General features: G+C 35.0%; 1 protein-coding gene across 1 annotated transcript in view; it reads left to right on the top strand.

Annotated features, from left to right (window-relative positions):
• LOC114655504 (R3H domain-containing protein 1) overlaps positions 1-20,940 on the top strand; it is a 176,599-nt gene extending 155,659 nt beyond the window's left edge. Inside the window, exons 23-27 of the mRNA XM_051930563.1 lie at positions 1,115-1,287; positions 4,288-4,432; positions 5,030-5,127; positions 8,064-8,148; positions 14,392-20,940. Of these exons, the coding sequence (XP_051786523.1) occupies positions 1,115-1,287; positions 4,288-4,432; positions 5,030-5,127; positions 8,064-8,148; positions 14,392-14,738 (848 nt within the window). The 3' untranslated portion in view covers positions 14,739-20,940. The remainder of the gene's footprint in view (positions 1-1,114; positions 1,288-4,287; positions 4,433-5,029; positions 5,128-8,063; positions 8,149-14,391) is intronic.

Here is a 20,940-nt window from a genome sequence, read left to right as displayed (position 1 = left end):
ACAATTTTACAGCCTAAATATAACACATTTTTTAGTATATTCTTGTATCCATATTCTTTTGTTTTTTAAAATTTTGTACCTTTTTCTGATTTCAGTAAAAAAATAACAACCCCAAGCTTTGAATGTAGTAAATGATTTATTAAATAAGATGTATCACTTGCAAATTACATTGCACAGTTCATCATATTTTACATTGTTTGCTATTAACTATAATATTTGATATTGAGTTCCAAAGGTTTCTGTAACTTTTGTTATTATCTTTGATCTTGTATTTAAATTTTACTTTGTCATCTTTGTTGCATTGATACACCACATGCAGCTTTTTCTTCCAAAACATAATTTACAATTAATGACATATGCTCAGTTTATGTTTAATTTAAAGAAAATATCTTAGAATAACTGAAAAAGAGTCACCCAATTATAGAGCCAAATAAGTATAAATGATATACTGTTAAATTAAAATGATTGCAAAAAAGCTTTATATATTCTTACATTTCTTTAATTAAGAGGCCTTTGAAATTTTTCATGGTTAAGTTATTAAAAAGTGATTGCTATGTAAGGTTGCTTTCAGACTTGCTGGCATTTTTATTTAGGTATTTTGTAATTAATTTGTTATTGTTGGGAGCGTTTATGCTTGTTGATTTATAGTAATTGCACTTTGTCTGAATAAGTAATGAATCTAAATTTGTGTTTAACTTTCCACATCTGTATATATTAAAGTATTGTTCAAGAAATTGTAATTTTTAACATGGGTTTTCTAAAGGTAAATATATGTGATTTTAATAATATTGAGCATTTTTCACTTTTACATGCGATATGTAGTATAGTTCAGTGAAGTAAAAATACACAGAAATGCATTTTTTTCCTTCAACACTGCTGGGATTTGTGAAATGTTTCATTTTATATCTCCTAATTTGAAATATTCTCCGTCATGTCATGTGTTTGCTTGTTATGCTCAATTATGTAGAAGTATAATTGTATTGTGACAGATAACTAGAAAATTTATATTTGTCGATAATATCCACTTGAAATATTGATTGCTTTATTTTAATGTATGATTAAATATTTATTTAACATTTAATGTCTTTTTTTTTTTTTTTTTTTTTTTTTAAAGCTGTGGCACCACCTCATGGTAGTGGTATGGTGATGATGCAACTAACTTTACCCCCTAATCCTCAGCCAAGGGCACATTCTCCACCTCAATGGAAACCCAGCAAATACTATAGTCTTGACCATCAAAGAGGGCAGAAATCTTCTGATATCTGTAATATGGATAGTACAACACAGGTATACAAAGTTTAATTTAAGTGTGTGAAGCTGCAGACTGCTGCATGCCTAGCAGTTAAACAAAACTATAAACTATAGTAATTTGTAAACTATATCCCCTAATATGTGAAATAAGAAGTAATCACTAGATTTTGCCCTACGAAAACTTTAAGAATTGTAAGTAAAGCCATTTATTATAGACATTTTTAGGTTTGGGTAGACTTTATCATTCCTGCCAGGACATATTCTTTGAATCAGTAACAACAGCATCATTGTTATAGCACATTTTATATAAAAATAAAATTAAAATACAAAGGAAAAAAAAGTAAATAAATACCAAATAAATTTACACATTGCAAATAAACAAAAAAGTAATAAAAATAAACCGGTCCTTAAGCATGGATTACATTACTATTAACCCAGTTTTTATGCCTTTAATTGTTATAGAGGTAAATGACAGGGTCTTCTGCAATGGTCAGAAGGGAAATAAAAACAAAAACTCCAGCTGACAAGATACTGGAGAAAATAAACCTCCAGGAGTTCTAATATCAAATTATAGTACACTGGGTATATTACAAAGCATGTTATAGAGTAATTTATTATTGTTATGGCGCACTGTGTGTCCAACAGGGGATTTTTGCTCCATGTATAGACTGGGTTCAATGCTCAGAAATTACACTGTGATTACGGTACCATGTCAATGCCTAAATAACTACAACGATAACACAGAACAATCATGTCACAATGTTCTAACCTTAGCTTTTATGAAAGAATCTTGCAGCATACAAATCTAAAATAAGGCTCTCTCAAGAGACCTCAATTCAGTTCAAAGTCATTACTGTCATTGTACATTCATACAGCGAAGTTATGGATGCTATTCTAAATCAGTGCAAGTTCACACAACCACAGCAAGAGCCAGATTTAAGTAATCTTGCAATCTAAAATTTACATGAAAAATTAAAAATTACTCTAAAAATTTTGATATATGGTAATATAAAAAACTTTATTAAAGTGCATTTTAAATATAATAACCTTTACATTTCCAGATAGAGTTTAAAATGTTGAATGACACTGGACCTGCAATAAATGTTCACTGAGATGAATGCAGCAGTTAGCTGAGGTGTTGTCAGTACCCTAACTGTTGTCTTTTCCAGATATAGCTGGCTTGTGTAGAAGTTTGGGGTATAAAAGGTTATGGAAAGTAGTAATTCAAAAGTCATAGGGTGGAGTAGATCGTCAGTTGCAAGTATGTGTTGTAACACTTTTTGCAAGTTTAAAATACTAATGTTTTGGTACAAGAAACCAATCAGTTTTTAACAAGAAGATGCATGCACCCCCAAAACTGTTATAAAAAAACTGTTATAAAATCTTGGTCACAAAGGACCATATACTAGGAATTTTTCTTGGCAGAACTCAAAAAAAAATTCTCATAGCATACTATTGAAAACCAAAGGAAAATTTTATAATAAAAAAAGAAAAAGCAGGCCTTATAGCATAATATTAATAAGCATAAATGGTACATGAAAGAATTTTGCTTATTTCATAAGCAAGCTATTTGAATACAAAGCTTTTTGAATGCTGACCTAAGTCACTCATTGAATATTAATTGAACTTCACAGTTGCATACACACTGTCCTAAGAAAATGAGATGCAGCGGGTCTCATCAACAATTAGAGTATTCACATTACCTTCCACATCAAAATCAGATGGCATTGGCACTGCAGAAAACCAAGAAAGAAAACAGAGAATGTTACTAAAGAATGTAGAAATTTTATGTGTACGATATAGCAACATGTATAATCTATTACAGCCTGCTTAAAAAAGGAATTCTGAAAATCCAAATTTAAAATGTGTTCTTAGAAGTGTTTTTTTTTTTCTTCTTCTTAAATATTCCGTAGTATTAGTCTGGAGTATCTCTATCTGTAAAGTAAATCAGATTTTCGGTACATACAAGGAAAAGGGTGTCTTACCAGTTCTTTAATACTTGGCTTTCACAACAATAAGCAAATATCCGTTTGAGAATCTAATATTACATCTGGGAAGTTTTATATGTGATTTAGAATATTTAAAACTCTGTTCTAAAGGACACAGGCAACAAGTGTAACAATGCTAATAATAGTCAGTTGTACACAGGTTTTTTTTTTATATTGGCCTAAACGAATAAAAAAGATGTGTTTTCATCATCATTAATGTGCAAGTCATTAACTACTTTTACCAAAGCAGTTTCTGGTTTGATCTAAAACCTGACTGAAATGTATGCAAAATAAACATTATGTTCAAGTAATCATTTAACTGCAGAGAATGTACTTTTTCTGTAACATTACTTGAAAAGCAGGTTAGAGATTTCAAATGTTTAAAATTGTTGAAAGCAGAACAGTCAATGAAAAGCAGTGCCTTTCTTGGCAGAACAATGTGCAAGGCAGAATATAGTTATGCACAGGGTCCTAGTACACAGCAGAACACCCAAAATTACTCATACTAGGCCAAATTGGAGTCAACCAGCACATACTGTGTGCCTTTAGGATAAGGGAAGATGTTGAAAATAAAAACGCTCTGATCATTTATGTTTATATAGACAACTTTAAATAATTAATGCAACATAGATGCTGCTAAACTATTAGAAAAAGAGAAAAGAATGTTATTCTCTATCTATCTATTCAGTCTCTTTTTATTAATGATATAAAGTTTTTATGAAGAAATTGAGATGACTGATTTGAAAATAATTAATAATGCTAAGCAATACATGTAAAATTGATATAATTTGCAAAATATCTTTTCTGTAAATTGTTTTTTTATTAATTTTATGTATTATGTGTATATTGTACAAGAGCATGAATCACTGTGTTGTGTATAATCATAGTGTTTTTAATATCTGGTTTTGCATTTTTTATTTAACAAGAAATGTAATCTTTTCATTTTAATAAAGGATGTATTATCTAACAAGACATGATTTGTTTTAGTATGTTTATTTTGAAATCAGATACCAATTTGTTTTTTGGTTGTTTGTTTTATGGAGTATAGAGCAATCCTCAGCTTGGAAGTCCAGCCAGTTCACCTGTTCAGTCCCCTGCTCCTTCTCAGCTTGTAAATATGAAAAGTATCCGTCCTGGTGTCTCCCCCATTTCCGTTATGCCACAGTTTCCAAGACCCTTTGTTTCTGGACAAGGCAAGTACTTGGTTGAGAGCACTATAAACTATGCTTAAATTCAAGTATACCGTAATAGGTACAGGCTTATAAACAATTCATTTATTTTTCAATGCTTTAGTTGATGTAATCTTGTTGATTTAATCATCTAACAGAAAATGCATTATTTATTAATTAATTTGTAATGAAAGCCTAGTTTGGTAAGAAAAAAGTCATTGTGTTACTGAAGTGTAATGAATGTTTATAAAATGAAAAGTCCTCTTTATGATCACTGTATGGCCATGTGTTATTTAGGGTTATTACATACAAAATTTAGGATTGTGTTATCTGGATGTATTGTTATTGTATGCCACTAAGTTAATGATTAAACAGAAATTTAGCCTTACCAAATTTTACCTAATTTAAACAATTTCAAAAGTAGAATTTAAGTCCTTTGTAAACTAATAATGTTAATATAATTTTTTTGGCATTAGTACCTGTGTAATAGTATGAAATAGATCTAAAAACACTATTTAAATAAAAATTCTGAGCGATAAACTTTATGGTCCAGTTTTATAGTTTAACTTTTCTAAAATGTATACATAAAAAGGTTTTCTATGTTTTTTTTCCCCCTCTCAGGTGATACCAGATATCCACTTCTAAACCAGCCTTTACAATATAATCACACAATCCGTCCACCAGTGCTTCATGGACCACATATTGTTCCAAACCATCAGGTATTGATATTTTCTATCCATGTGAAAAAGTTAATCAAAGTTATGCTGTTTTCTCTGTCGTAATGCACATCCCTAGTGAAACAAGGGAAGATCATTCAAAAGAAGTCTTTTTCCTGGAGGAATAAAAAGCAAATTTAGATGATTGCCATTTTGTGTCATTTGCTTTTAGACACCCTGAAATGTAATATTTATATTTTAAACCCCATTTAATATTTTTCACTAACATTCTGATGTACTATCCTGTACTTACTATCTTTAATATGTGTTGTTGTTTTGTTTGCATTCAATGGTTGAAAAAAAATATAGTATATGAAAGTTAAGAAATATTAGCCTTAATATTAGTACATTTTTCAGTACTAAGATCGGTGTTTGTTGGAAAGCTTATTTGTGAGTTTTAATATAATTTCTATTTCAATTTATTTATAATTTATATAATTTCGTGGGTGGCGCAGTGGTAGCGCTGCTTCCTCGCAGTTAGGAGACCTGGGTTCGCTTCCCGGGTCCTCCCTGCATGGAGTTTGCATGTTCTCCTCGTGTCTGCGTAGGTTTCCACCGGGTGCTCCAGTTACCTCCCACTGTCCAAAGACATGCAGGTTAGGTGCATTGCCAATCCTAAATTGTTCCTAGTGTGTGCTTGGTGGGTGGGTGGGTGTGTGTGTTTGTGTGTGCAGTGGGCTGGCGTCCTGCCCGGGGTTAGTTTACTGCCTTGCACCCTGTGTTGGCTGGGATTGGCTCCAGCAGACCTCTTTGGCCCTATAGTTAGGATATAGCGGGTTGGATGATGGATGGAAGGATTTATAGAATTTTATAATATTGTTAAAATGCTTTTATAAAATTTAAAGGAAAGAAAATGATGTGTAAAACACATAATTGATACTATTTATTACTAATTATTACTATTTACAGCCTTGTAAGAGGTTTTAGCTTCAATTAAATGTTTAAAGGAGCATACTAGGGTTTGAAAACCATTTAAAAACAATGTGACAAGTTGGCAATTTAACATTTTAAGTGATGAAAAATAATGGGTTAGGTTCTTACAGATACTTTGTACAATAAGTTATTAAATATACAGTGGTGTGAAAAACTATTTGCCCCCTTCCTGATTTCTTATTCTTTTGCATGTTTGTCACACAAAATGTTTCTGATCATCAAACACATTTAACCATTAGTCAAATATAACACAAGTAAACACAAAATGCAGTTTTTAAATGATGGTGTTTATTATTTAGGGAGAAAAAAAATCCAAACCTACATGGCCCTGTGTGAAAAAGTAATTGCCCCCTTGTTAAAAAATAACCTAACTGTGGTGTATCACACCTGAGTTCAATTTCCGTAGCCACCCCCCAGGCCTGATTACTGCCACACCTGTTTCAATCAAGAAATCACTTAAATAGGAGCTGTCTGACACAGAGAAGTAGACCAAAAGCACCTCAAAAGCTAGACATCATGCCAAGATCCAAAGAAATTCAGGAACAAATGAGAACAGAAGTAACTGAGATCTATCAGTCTGGTAAAGGTTATAAAGCCATTTCTAAAGCTTTGGGACTCCAGCGAACCACAGTGAGAGCCATTATCCACAAATGGCAAAAACATGGAACAGTGGTGAACCTTCCCAGGAGTGGCCGGCCGACCAAAATTACCCCAAGAGCGCAGAGACGACTCATCCGAGAGGTCACAAAAGACCCCAGGACAACGTCTAAAGAACTGCAGGCCTCACTTGCCTCAATTAAGGTCAGTGTTCACGACTCCACCATAAGAAAGAGACTGGGCAAAAACGGCCTGCATGGCAGATTTCCAAGACGCAAACCACTGTTAAGCAAAAAGAACATTAGGGCTCGTCTCAATTTTGCTAAGAAACATCTCAATGATTGCCAAGACTTTTGGGAAAATACCTTGTGGACTGATGAGTCAAAAGTTGAACTTTTTGGAAGGCAAATGTCCCGTTACATCTGGCGTAAAAGGAACACAGCATTTCAGAAAAAGAACATCATACCAACAGTAAAATATGGTGGTGGTAGTGTGATGGTCTGGGGTTGTTTTGCTGCTTCAGGACCTGGAAGGCTTGCTGTGATAGATGGAACCATGAATTCTACTGTCTACCAAAAAATCCTGAAGGAGAATGTCCGGCCATCTGTTCGTCAACTCAAGCTGAAGGGATCTTGGGTGCTGCAACAGGACAATGACCCAAAACACACCAGCAAATCCACCTCTGAATGGCTGAAGAAAAACAAAATGAAGACTTTGGAGTGGCCTAGTCAAAGTCCTGACCTGAATCCAATTGAGATGCTATGGCATGACCTTAAAAAGGCGGTTCATGCTAGAAAATAAATAAAGCTGAATTAAAACAATTTTGCAAAGATGAGTGGGCCAAAATTCCTCCAGAGCGCTGTAACAGACTCATTGCAAGTTATCACACACGCTTGATTGCAGTTATTGCTGCTAAGGGTGGCCCAACCAGTTATTAGGTTCAGGGGGCAATTACTTTTTCACACAGGGCCATGTAGGTTTGGATTTTTTTTTCTCCCTAAATAATAAAAACCACCATTTACAAACTGGATTTTGTGTTTACTTGTGTTATATTTGACTAATGGTTAAATGTGTTTGATGATCAGAAACATTTTGTGTGACAAACATGCAAAAGAATAAGAAATCAGGAAGGGGGCAAATAGTTTTTCACACCACTGTAGATAAATAAAGTTTAAGTTGTGAGACATGCATTGTGTCTGTCTCTTTTATTCTTTGTGACATGGTTTTATGACAGAATTTTTTTACTTTAATTTCAAGTTATCAAAGGGATATTTCATGTTCATAGATGAATAAGTTTTACATTTATTATATTTAATTCAGAAGAATTCAATATTTATAAACTCTGATCACATCTCCCTTTTTAAGGTATGAATAATTATTTTAAAAATACTTTGTTTTTATCTTTAAAGAGTCAATCAGGAATCCGACATGGAAGCAGAGGAAAGAAACCAACCCGTAAAGCACTATCTACCGATCTTGGTGTGGGTGACGCAGGTAAAGATTTCTAGGGTAAAGCTTTGCCATATCCTTTGCGTGCATGATTGGTTTCTTGTAAGCTATATAAGACATTTAGATATTTTTTTTAACTTCAGATATTATACCAATAATATTGAGTTATTACCTGGTTCATGCTGTATAAGTAATAAAAGTCACTCAATTGTAGCATAAAAAAGACATATCAGCGTTTATCAGTCATGAGCCAGCACATATGTAGTTTTATTTTTTTGTCTTACAATTATATTATAATTGGCATGATTATAAAGTATTCATACAGCTCTTAATTTCAGAATTATAGTTAAATTAATAATATATTATTGGTGTAAATCAGTAATATCTAAAGAAGACATTAAATATGGTCGATGTCTTCTAATATCCAGTATGAAACATTTAGGTTTTTTTTTTTTTTTTTTTTTTTTGCTACTTAACAACATTAGCAGCGGAATTATGACTAGTGTTTTATACAGTATGTATACTTCAATCTATGTTGTGATGTTGTGTTTTTTTATTTTTTTTTTTAAAGTGTAGGTGGGTTTTTTTCTTTGTATTTCTAATTTTATAATGGTGCCATTATTGCTGATGTAGGCTCATGCACATAAGTGGAATTACCATGAAAATGTACAAGGACATAACAAAAATATGTATGATTGTTAAAAAACACAATTGATTTAGTTTCCTTATAATTACTTATTATCTAGGATATGATTCCAGAATTTTAGTATTTGATACCAATAACAGTTCAATTTCATGATACAGTGGAACCTCGCTTCACGACCGTAATTCGTTCCAAAACTCTGGTCGTAAACCGATTTGGTCGTGAACCGAAGCAATTTCCCCCCATAGGATTGTATGTAAATACAATTAATCTGTTCCAGACTATACAAACTGTATGTGTGTATATATATATATATATATATATATATACAGTGGAACCTCGGTTTACGAACGTCTCGGTATACGTACAACTCGGTTTACGACCAAAAAGTTCGCCAAACTTTTGCCTCGGTTCACGACCAAACACTCGGTTTACGAACAAGCCAGGTTCCCTTTCGGTTTGTTGATGTTCATTCTCTCCCTGTGCATTTCCTGTGCAGCGAGCGAGAGAGAGCACACGCACACACACACACACACACACACACACACACACACACACACACAGAGAGGCAGCGCAAGAGACAGAGGGCTGTACACACACACACACACACACACAGGAACACGCGCGAGAGAGGCGTGTGCGCACACACACAGGAGCGCTCTAGACAGACACACTGTGAGCTGCAAAGCTGATCGCACCCCCAGAGAATACAGACGCCCCTGGGAAAACCCCTAAGAAACATGGACAGACTACCTTCACATTCCTCCTTTCCCTTCTTGCCGGCTCTGTCGCGTAATATGCCTCTCGTGCGGTGCTCCGCCTTCTTAAAAAGCCTGCACGGGCTTCTTTCAGTTTGTTAAATTGGTTGCTTGCTTCTCCTTCTTTCTCTCTCAGACAATCTGTGCTCCTGGCGGAGCTGTCATCTCTGACTTGTCATGGAGCACGTTTAAATTGTTGAAAAGAGACAAATGTTTGTTTGCAGTGCTTTGAATAAAGTTCCTTTTTTTCTACAACCTCCTGTGTCCCTGTGCAAATCTGTGACCCAAGCGTGACAATACACACAGGCGCTCCAGGCTCGCAAAAGAGAGACGCACGCACACACAGGCGGGGGAGAGAGAGAGGCGCTGCTAGAGAGACACACACAGGTGCTCCAGGCTCGCAAAAGAGAGACGCACGCACACACACACACACAGGCTGGGGGGGGGGGGTAGGAGAGAGACGCGCACACACACAGGAGCGCTCCAGGCTCGCAAAAGAGAGACGCACGCACACACACACAGAGCGATTGAGGGACGCATAAGTTAGAGAAGGCTTGTTTTTGTTTTCAGTTATGTTTCCGGTGATCGGTTCGTAGCCTGCATTGTTGCAGTGTTACTTTTCTTGGTGGTTTATTAAATTGCGGATTTTTCAAATGTTCCTTTTTTCCCCTGTGCTTAAAACTCATTAAAAAAAGTGTTTTTAGCGAGAGCGGTTCCTAGCACTATAGCGCGAACTATTGCAGTGTTAGTTTTCTCTGTTGTTAAAGGTTTTCTCAGTGTTATTCAATGTTTTTACATTTAGTTTACCATTACGCTGTGCATTCTATGGTATAATTAACTATATTTGTGCTTAAAAACTGAAAAAATGTATATATTTACATACAGTTTCTACGGTCTGGAACGGATTAATTGTATTTACATACAATCCTATGGAAGAAATTGCTTCGGTTCACGACCAACTCGGTTTACGACCAGAGTTGTGGAACGAATTATGGTCGTAAACCGAGGTTCCACTGTATATATATATATTTTTTTTTTTTTTTTTTTAGTTTTTAAGCACAAATATAGTTAATTAAATCATAGAATGCACAGCGTAATAGTAAACTAAATGTAAAAACATTGAATAACACTGAGAAAACCTTGAACAACAGAGAAAACTAACATTGCAAGAGTTCGCGCTATACTGTAGCCTTATGTCCCAATCACTGTAAACGTTTTTTTTTTTTTTTTTTTTTTTTTGAGTATTAAGCACAAGGAAAAAAAAGGAACATTTGAACAAATCCGAACTTTATTTAACACTAGAATTACCAGAGCCTACGAAAAAACTCGTAGATCCGGCCCACCTTAAATCGCTTCTTAAATCCGTTCACACCTCTCCGCCAACGTCTTTTGTCCTCTAAATGTTCTGATAAAGACATGCTGCCAGCAGCCAGCTATTCCATCCCCCCACCGGGGACTCTTGATTACACTTGGTTTGCGTCTGTACTTGTGCTGTTACTTAGAGTCAGATCAGGGGCATACCAATTTATAAATTTTATGTCCGTTTGAGGTTAAGAAAGGGAAAAAAAAGTAACACTTTATCCCCAGTGGGGAATCGAACTCGGGTCTGTGAGACACAGCAAAGCTGCTGCGATCTGAGAAGCAAATCTTAGCGCACTACGCCACAGAAACTGTTGTATCATCTTTGAACCTTTTGTGAAAGTGTTTCTTTGATCTTTGGAACTCAGGCTTTATACATTCTATACTTTATGCCTACATTTTGTAACATTTATTACTAAAATATGAAAAAGTTTCTGTTTTAACAATGTGTTTACACAGATTACTGTAGAAACAAAACACACATGAAATGCGTGTGTTCCAAATAACGATCTATTATTTCCACTCTAAAACTCCAGTTCAGTCACTCCCACATAATCAATCAAGGCATGAGCTGGGAGAAGTTCGTGCACGTTCCAAGTCGGTGGGGGGATGGAATAGCCGGCTGCTGGCAGCTTGTCTTTATCAGCACATTTAGAGGACAAAAGACGCTGGCGGAGAGGTGTGAACGGATTTAAGAAGCGATTTAAGGTGGGCCAGATCTACGAGTTTTTTCGTAGGCTCTGGTAATTCTAGTGTTAAAAGCCAACCATAAGCAACCAAGAAATTAACATTGCAGGAGTTCACGCTAATAGCATTACAACCCGATTGCTGTGTAAACTTTTTTAAACACAGGGAAAAAAATGAACATTTGAAAAAAGAGGAAAGTAACATTGCAACAATTCACGCTACGAACCGAAAAATGAACATTTGAAAAATCCGTAATACAAAAACTAACCATAAACCACCAAAAAAACTAACCTTGCATGAGTCGAGTTCTGGCATGAAGTGAGGAGGAACTGGGTAGAGAATAATCCGGTCTCATTGCAGTTGAAGACTTGTTGCGGGATGTAGCCTTCATCCTCCACTAATTTTGTGAAATTTTTCACGAATTCTTTCACAGCTTCAGCGTTGGAACTAGCAGCCTCTCCATGCCTTACCACACTATGAATGCCACTTCTCTTGCGAACTTTTCAAACCATCCTATACTTGCTTTAAATTCCTCACTTTCGCCACTCGTAGAAGGATAGTTTTGCAGCAAATCGCCATGAATCTTGCTGGCTTTCTCGCATAACATCGCCTTGCTTACGCTATCCCCTGCAAGTTGCTTCTCGTTCAGCCACACTAGCAACATATTTTCCACCTCTTCCAGCACTTGAGGCCTCTGCCTGGTTAACGCTATAACTCCTTTTGCAACATCAGCTGGTTTAATAGATTCTTTCTGCTTTAGAATAGTCGAAATCGTAGATTTTGACTTCTTGTACTCAGCGGCAAGATCAGTAACACGAACGCCACGCTCATACTTTTCAATAATTTCTTTCTTTACTTCGATTTCAATTTTCTGCAAAACTTTCTTCTCACCACTCTTCACTTGCTTAGAAGCCATGGTTAACTGCAAAAGCACACAAAATACTGTAGAGCACAAAGAGTTCACAGGTAAAGCACGCACGTCTGACTGAGAACAATGCAACACGTGCAGAAATCATCGGCGCGCACAAACCAAAAGGGAAACTGGCTTGTTCGTATACCGAGTGTGTGGTCGTGAACCGAGGCAAAAATTTGGTGAACTTTTTGGTCGTAAACCGATTTGTATGTGTACCGAGACGTTCGTGAACTGAGGTTCCACTGTACTTGTTATCTTTCAATACCATGGCAGAAACAGTAATCCCATTCAACAGCTTTTTATTAAAGCTATGTCCACTATTAAAGTGAACAATATTGTGCCGCCTTCTGTAATATTTTATAAAATGTATAAATTCTAATGCATTACTTATTAGTCTGACACCTTTGTCCAAGGTGTCATATAACATTTAAGATACAACTGGTTCCATTTCTTTTCTTTTTGTAGTTGAAGCTCAAGCAGGTGAAGCGACACGCTTGTGGTCACAAAGTGTCATTAGCAGGATTTGAACCCACAAGCTCAGGGATTGATGTCCAAAGCCTTAACCACTAGAACACACTGTCTGCCAAAAAGTACACCATACTGCCACAATAGTAACAGCAGCTTTAAAATACTGGTATACCCATCTGCCATTTAATTAAGCTAGTATTGGCAGTTATAAATATCAAAATAAAATGCAGGGCTTGAATTTGAATGTGCGATAGACATGGGGATTCCCCAGTTTATCAACAGATGGGAGAAATTTGATAATCTTGGGGAGATTTCAACATAGGGTTTATATAAAGGATTATATCAACATGCACTACCTAATTTATCTTGCCATGTGTTCATGTGTATTATTCTCTTGACATTTTCTCTCCAGAAGCTGAACAATATTGTTTACTTAACATACAAATCCAGACATGGATAATTCATTATATTCTAAACATATTCTTTAAAACTGCTTTTTTAAGCATGTGCTTTTAAAGCCCTATTTGTCAGAGAAACACACTGTTAGGTTTTTAAGATTTGTTATTGTAAGATTTATATTTGCATCATTAGCTGGTTAAAAGCAAACTAAAGAGCAATGGATGAGTCAAATTGATTCAATTCTCAAATATCAAAAAATCCTGGAACTTTAATTTTCCAAATCTGTCCCTCCTGTTTATTTATTTATTTATTTATACATTGTCCAAACTTTAATTTTGTCATTGAAATCAATCTTCTTAGCTTTACAACTCCTGTAAAACACCCTTCGCTTAGGTATTCTCAAAGTATCTTACACGACTGATCAGATTCAAATTGGCAACCTTCAAGTTACCAGCCCAGGTCCTTTAGCCACAGAGCCACTACTCACCTTGATCAATGCAACATATAGAACAAGTTAGAAAATGGATGGATGCTTAAAAGCACACCCGTGGATGTATTCCGTGTAATCAGTGAATGAATGCAAAGCACCCGTTCCTTTCTAGGGTCTGTATAGGACACTATTAAAAAGCAATTCATTATGTCATCATTTTGTCTCCTCTTACAATATTGTGACACTACAAGTTGACTACTCACCTGATCAGTCACGTCATAGTGCACACAAAGCATGCATGAAGCAATTTTTGAACTGACTCTGTAATGGGATAAAAGTGTTAACAATAAAAGCTTGTGTTTATGTTTTGCGTTGCAAAATATACTGATATTTTTTTTTTTGGTTTGTTTGTTTGTATGTACAAGTGAAACATGGAATTGTAACAAAGCAATTATTCTCACACAATATATTGTGCAAACTAGTGATGTCATCCCAGCTGATATTTTTAGTCAAAATAAATTTTTTGAGTTTAGCTCCTTGTATGATGACCAAAGAAAGACCATTTCAAAGTCTGGAAGATATTGTTTTCTCAAATTATGATGTTCTCTCTCTCTCTGTCTCTTCTTTTTAGCAGTTGGGAGAGTATTAGAAGTTACTGACTTGCCAGAAGGAATAAGTCGTACAGAAGCAGAAAAGCTGTTTAGTGAACTCTGTAAAGTCGGAGCAATGATGAAGTGGATACCAGATCATCAGCCTCAACGACATCTTTGTGGAAGTGGAGACAATAATGCAAACATTGACCATTCAAAATCATCCAATGACATGGCTTCCACGTACACAATACTAGCTCTGTTCCCATCAAAACTGGCTGCTCAGAATGCATTGATGAAACAGAACAATTCCTTAAACAAATTTAAGCTCAGAACCAGCAAGAGACACTATGAATTTCATAATTTGGAAAGGGCAAGCTCTCAGTAGCAGCCACTACAGAATTGGACTTTGTAGCCTTGGTTTCTGCCAGTTACATTTGTTCCCTCCAATACAACACACCATTTGGCTTATTATGGGTTTTCATTTGAGTTGTAAAGATTTTGGGAATGTGTTCCTAATGTTGTATTTCTAGCAAGCGATCTAGCAGTTTGTTCAAACAACAGCTAAAAACATTATCCCTTAATTTTTATTTTGTGACATACTGGAGCATATCTAAGGGCAGCATTCTTTTTGGTTTTCTTTTTATAATATTTGAAATCTTATATCAGATCCAAAGCTCCTTTGTACAGCAGCATTTTTTTCCAATAGCATTACATTGTGTTTTTCACCCACAACAAACAATAAATAAACAAACAAAGAAATGGAAGTTAATTTGAACGAAATACTGTTCTTCCTGTCAAGTATAAAATACATGTTTGGCAAATGTTACTTGAATGTAGATAATTGTATTAAACAGTAACAACAAAATCATAGTCTTGTAAGTATTCACACGTATATCAGTAAAAGTAAGTGTAATGAAAACCAGAAAATTATACAATATATAATATAATATATACTAAGCAGTCTGTATCCCCCTTTCTACAGATTTCATATTCTATTGAAGATCTTCAAAAACACATTTACAGATTAATTTATGTATCTAAGCAGAAAGAGTCACAAAAACACTCTACAGTCTACATTTAAATTAATGAATCATAATTTATTTTATCTTCCCCCTAACGTAAGGATTCAGCAGGGTTGTATACTGTTTGCTGATGAAAGCAAATTTTAGTTTCAGTTTGTGTTTATAATTTCAGTAAGTGTTTATAAATACCCAGTCTTTTTTTTTTTTTACACAGCATGGTCAGAAGTTTTGATCTTTGATCTATTTGTAAATGTTCATAATTTTTCAGGCCTGCGTTTTAGTAGTGTTTAATGTCTGAAAGATATTTTCAAAGTAGTGGTCTATGCCTGAAGTGATACAAGCAGTACAAAAATATGCCTGTATCAGTTATACAATATTCCTTTCAAATTGAAAGGCTGAGTACCATAAGTTTTGGATTTAATATAAAAAGTTAAATAAGTTTTTAGCATTGCACATGTAGTTTAATTTAAAAAATCATCCTTGCAGTTGACCAGTGTCCTGTTCTGAGTTGATTCCTGCCATGATAGGGTTTTGTTTCTTATGACCCTGTGTTGGAAAAAGTGGGTTCAGAAATTGTGCAAATAAATAGACATTTAATAAATCTTTATTGGACCTATATGATAGTTATACTGTGATGCCAGAAAAAAACATTCTAGCTCATATGTTGAAGCCAGTTAATTTGCTTTGTTGTCATTTTTTAGATAAGCAATAACCTACTGTCTAGGTTAAAAATAAGTTACACCTGCGTTTCTAGCTCATTAAATTCACCTAGCTTTTTACATTAAATTTTTGATTGTAAGAGTGAATTCATGGGACACCAAGCCAAGTATTCCAAGTGGAAAGAAAATTATTGTAGCATTTGTCAATAGTTGGGAGGCTGTTATCTTAAACTGAAGTGACATATTAGATTTTTCTTTTCTTTTCCAGAATGCTGGTAAGAGTGGTAGAAATTATGTACTCTATGAGGGATTGATATTAATGATAACTGCTTATGGAGACATAGAAATATTTAATGTGCAAGCAGGTCTTTATCATGATGTAGCTCTTTGCTGTTTCTTCATCTTTGTGGTAATTTTGCTTAATAAGGTCACATTTTATTAACATTTGACATTTTATTAATTTTATTAAAGTCAAATAACATTCCATACAAGCAAGTCAAGTTTAACAAAACTAGGTTAGAAACAAATCAACCCCCACCCATGAGAAAGAGAGCTAGGTCAGCAGAGTAAAACTTTAATAATAGTAAAAATATGTAGATAAATAAATTAATAAAAATAAATAGAATTTTTTTAAAAAAAGAGGGGAGAGAATCCGCTTCCTCAATGTTTTAAATCGGGGTGTCCAACTCCAGTCCTGGTGGGCCGCAGTGGCTGCAGGTTTTCATTCTAACTCTTTTCCTAATCAGTGACCAGTTTTCACTGCTAATTAACTCTCTTTGCCCTTCATTTTAATACTTCTGTTTTTAAGGATTCAGTCCTCCGAGTTGATTTGCTTCTTCATTAAATGGCAGCCAAACAGAAATGAGATGTGAAACGAGCCAACAAATGACCAGCTAAGTTGTAACGTCAAACTCCTGCCAATTTCACTCCAACCAGTTTCTTAATGAGAAGCCAATTCTTGCTGTTACTTAAAGCTGTTATTGAATATCAGGACTTGTTGCTGCTCTCATTCTGCCACAGCAGACTGTAGATTTTCTGTTTTTTCTAAGACCTCTGTCAAGATGTTTTGGTGACCTGAGTAGACCAACATGCCCGAGACCTTCACCTTTCTTTATTTTCAGGTTAGCTGGTCGTTTGGCGGCTTGTTTTGTGTCACATTATTGTTTGGCTGCTCATTAAGAAAAAAGAAACAACTAAGAGGCCTGAGTCACATCAATTAAAACAAAGGCAAAACAAGTTAATCAGCAGCAAAAACTTCTCACTAATTAAGAAGACGGTTAGAATGAAAACCTGCGGCCCACCAGGAATGATGTTGGACACCCCTATTTTAAATGCTTGTTCTAAAATTTTATTGATCAGATCCTGCCAGGTTTTTAAAAGGTTTTGTACAGATCCTCTAAGTGAGAATTTGATTTTTTTTTTCCAATTTTAGATAATATATAACATCAGTTACCCACTAACTAAAAAGAGGTGAGTTAGAATTCTGCCAGTTGAGCAAAATAAGCCTACATGCCCATAATAATAGGGTTATCAGAAGTTATGAATTCTGGGATCTCTTATGTGCTGATGACCTTGTGATCATGACAGAGTCAGAAAAAAAATTGCAGAGGAGAGCAAAGGGGCAAGGAGCCTTGAAATTGAGAAACAGTGCTGTGACATGGACAGTGACCACAAAAGTGTAACACATCAAAGTTTGGAGGGGGGGGGTTACCACGGAGTATTGAATAATTATTTTAATTTTCCCACTAATTCTGATCTACAATAAAAGAGAGGGTCTGCATCATTCTATTTCTTAGCCATCTCCGAGAAGTAACTTATTCCTGTGTTGCCGAACAATAGGTCTAGACACCTGCCTAGTGTTGATTTCAAGTATAGCATAGGTTGGAATATAGATGTATAAGTACTTACCACAAAGAAGAAGTAAAGCAGAAAAAAGGGGGAAAATAGGACATTGCCAAAAGAAAAATTAAAGACCATATAAAACTTCAAAAGTAGAAATTGGACAAGGGCCTCAGGTTACAGAAAAATAACTTTTTGCCAATGTGGCTTTTATGATTGGCGGTAGACAGCATTTTCAGGTTGTTAAATATATATAATAAGCATTTGTCAAAGACCGGAACAACTTTGTGAATTTCCCATTGGGATTAATAAAGTATCTATCTATCTATCTATCTATCCATTTATATGTAGTGAAACTGGAATGTGCAGCCACCTTTATAATTTCTTACATAACCTATTGAGCAATTCAACACATTAGGTTAGGCTAAGATTTATACATATTTCCAGGAAATACAGTTTTGAATAAGTCATGAACCTGTCTATGTTATTAGGTTTTTCACTGAGTGAATATTAAATTGAGGAAACCTTGTTGTTTCTCCATCTTGTGAGAGTCCTTGGGTTAATGCAGTAAAACTGGTTAATGACTTCTTAAGCAGAATAAAAACTGCCAAAGACTGGGATGTCATATAAAAGCATGTACACAGCATAGAACAAAAGGTAAGGCTAATAACATTTACAAATCTTGAAATAACATCCTATCTCCTCTTAGTCGTAAATGCAGAGGTCCTATAAACTAATTTAAAACTTTTTTCTTTTGTAAATACAGACCCAAAATCAAGAGAGTCACTTTATGAACACTGCTGTTATGAAATGTGCTGTCAAATTTGGGAAATGTGCATGGTGCTGTCAGTTGAAGATTCTTTGTTGTCATTTAGTAACAAAAATCAATTCTTCTCTTTTTTAAATGTTTTATATCTTTACATTTAAATTAGGAAGAGGTATTTTTAAATTAAAATGGTGACAGAGTGGTCAGTGCTACTGCCTCTGTGTGAGCGTGGATTTGTGTCTGAAAGAGACCTCCGATGAATTGGTGCCTTCTACTAGACTGGTTCCTTCCTTGTACTATGTTTTGCCAGGATACGCTAGGGCCCTTCTCGACTTGGAATTGGATTAAGATGGTTTGACAAATTTATGTTATGTTTATGGGGACATCATTGTCACATGTACAGAATACAGTGAAATCTTACTTATATATGCTAATATTGTATGCAGGCAGTTTGGAGTAGTGAACAGACTTTGGAATTCCAACCCTGAGGCTGTGGGTTCAAATCCTGCTATTGACAATGTGTGACCATGAGGAAGTTACCTGCCTACATGTACATTTACAAGTATTTGCAGTGCAGACACTTTTATCCAAAGTGATTTACACAACCTGCTTGCGCTTCAGTTGTATCCAATTGTATCTCAGCTGTTGCCTCCAATAAAGGCATCAGAAAATCCTAATCAAATCATAAGTACAAAAATATTAAATAATAATCAACATGCAACATGTTAGCATAACAACCTTACCTTGAAACTATAGTAACCCCAGTATGAAGATACTATTATTTTCTTGTCAATTCCCACCACATCTGTGTATAAACACATGAAATTTCTGTGTAACTGATGTAAAAAATAATATATATCTGCCCAGGTATTAAAAGGTTTAAGATTGTATGAATATTCATCTTTATTATATCTGAAGATTTTCTTACCTTTAGTGACGTTTTGAGAAAGCAGATGTGCTGTACAATAAATATAGTATTTTGTTCGATTTTGTAGTGAATAGTGTTTTTATTCACTAGAAAACCATTTTATTGTTTATCCATGCATTCTAAGACCCACTTAATCCATTTCTAGGTTATGGGAGCCACAGCTTGTCTCAGCAGTATTAGTGGCAAGGATAGAACACATTTTGGACCGGGCACCAGCTCATTATAGGTCTTATATATGTCAGTACCCACGCGGAAACAGTTTAGAGGCACCAGTCTACTTAGCCTGTAGCTGTTGGGGATGTGTTAGGTAAACTCACATAATCTCTGGGATGCCGTTCTGTGATTTAAATTTAGAACTCTTATGCTGTAATCACAGGACATTGCATTTGCCAGATTTTGTATCTGTTTTGAATAGGACTTAAGTACATATGGAGTATTTTGAGAAAGGTAATACAAAATGATTTGAACGTAAAAGAATGAAACAAAAAAAACACTCTACAATATCTATAAAGAAATATTGACATATACAGAATAATATGAAAATGTAACTTCACCCATTGTCACGTCTATAGCTTGCATGTATAATAGGGATTAAAAAGTACCCGAGAATAAAAGGAAATGAAGTGAGTTAAAACTGCACAAAATGTTTGTTTTGTGTTTGTAATATCTAGCATTTTTGATAATTGAATATAAAATGTCGTTAAAGGACAAGTTTAAATTGGTTGCTTAGGTATCTTTGTAACAGCCTGTATACTTTCTTTTGTTGTTAACTAAGTATATAATCTTAGATTAGAATAAGCAGACAGTTTTAAAAGTAATTGGAATTGGAGTACCTTTCTCTACTGACCACATAGCAGGTCAGATAGATAAACGTTGTTGTTCTCCAAGAATACCAGATTAGAACCAGTGTAAACTAACCTCTACATGCATGTTACAGATATGCAAGGACGAAAACCAAGTTTGATGTCACCTGGAGTGGTGGGTTGGTAGACATTTTTGAGAACACAAGTTTTGTCTAAATTGTACTGGTCAAAGGGCGGAAGGCCTGAACTAATGGAGTTGGCCCTATACTACATCGTTCCATTGGTTCAAGAGGTACATCGAGGAAATACAAGGTTAGCTTAAGTTTAGAGCCTATCGAAAGGTGCAGTGTCTCTGTCATTCAGTCCATCCAGAGGTCATGCCAGATCTGAGACCAGTCTACATACTACAATGAAGAGCTACCTGGTTATCTGGGCATTCTTGAATGGTTTGACTCCTGCATCCAGGATGTATTTGATATGATTTGTCACACTCTTTACTCTTCTTCTGTTTTGGCCACATTTACGAACATTACGTTATTATGTAATGTATGAATAAAAGTGTAAACCTTC

The sequence above is a fragment of the Erpetoichthys calabaricus genome, chromosome 8 (assembly GCF_900747795.2).
Source record: "Erpetoichthys calabaricus chromosome 8, fErpCal1.3, whole genome shotgun sequence".
NCBI classification, from domain to species: Eukaryota; Metazoa; Chordata; class Cladistia; order Polypteriformes; family Polypteridae; genus Erpetoichthys; species Erpetoichthys calabaricus.
This window is presented reverse-complemented; position numbering and strand designations above follow the sequence as displayed.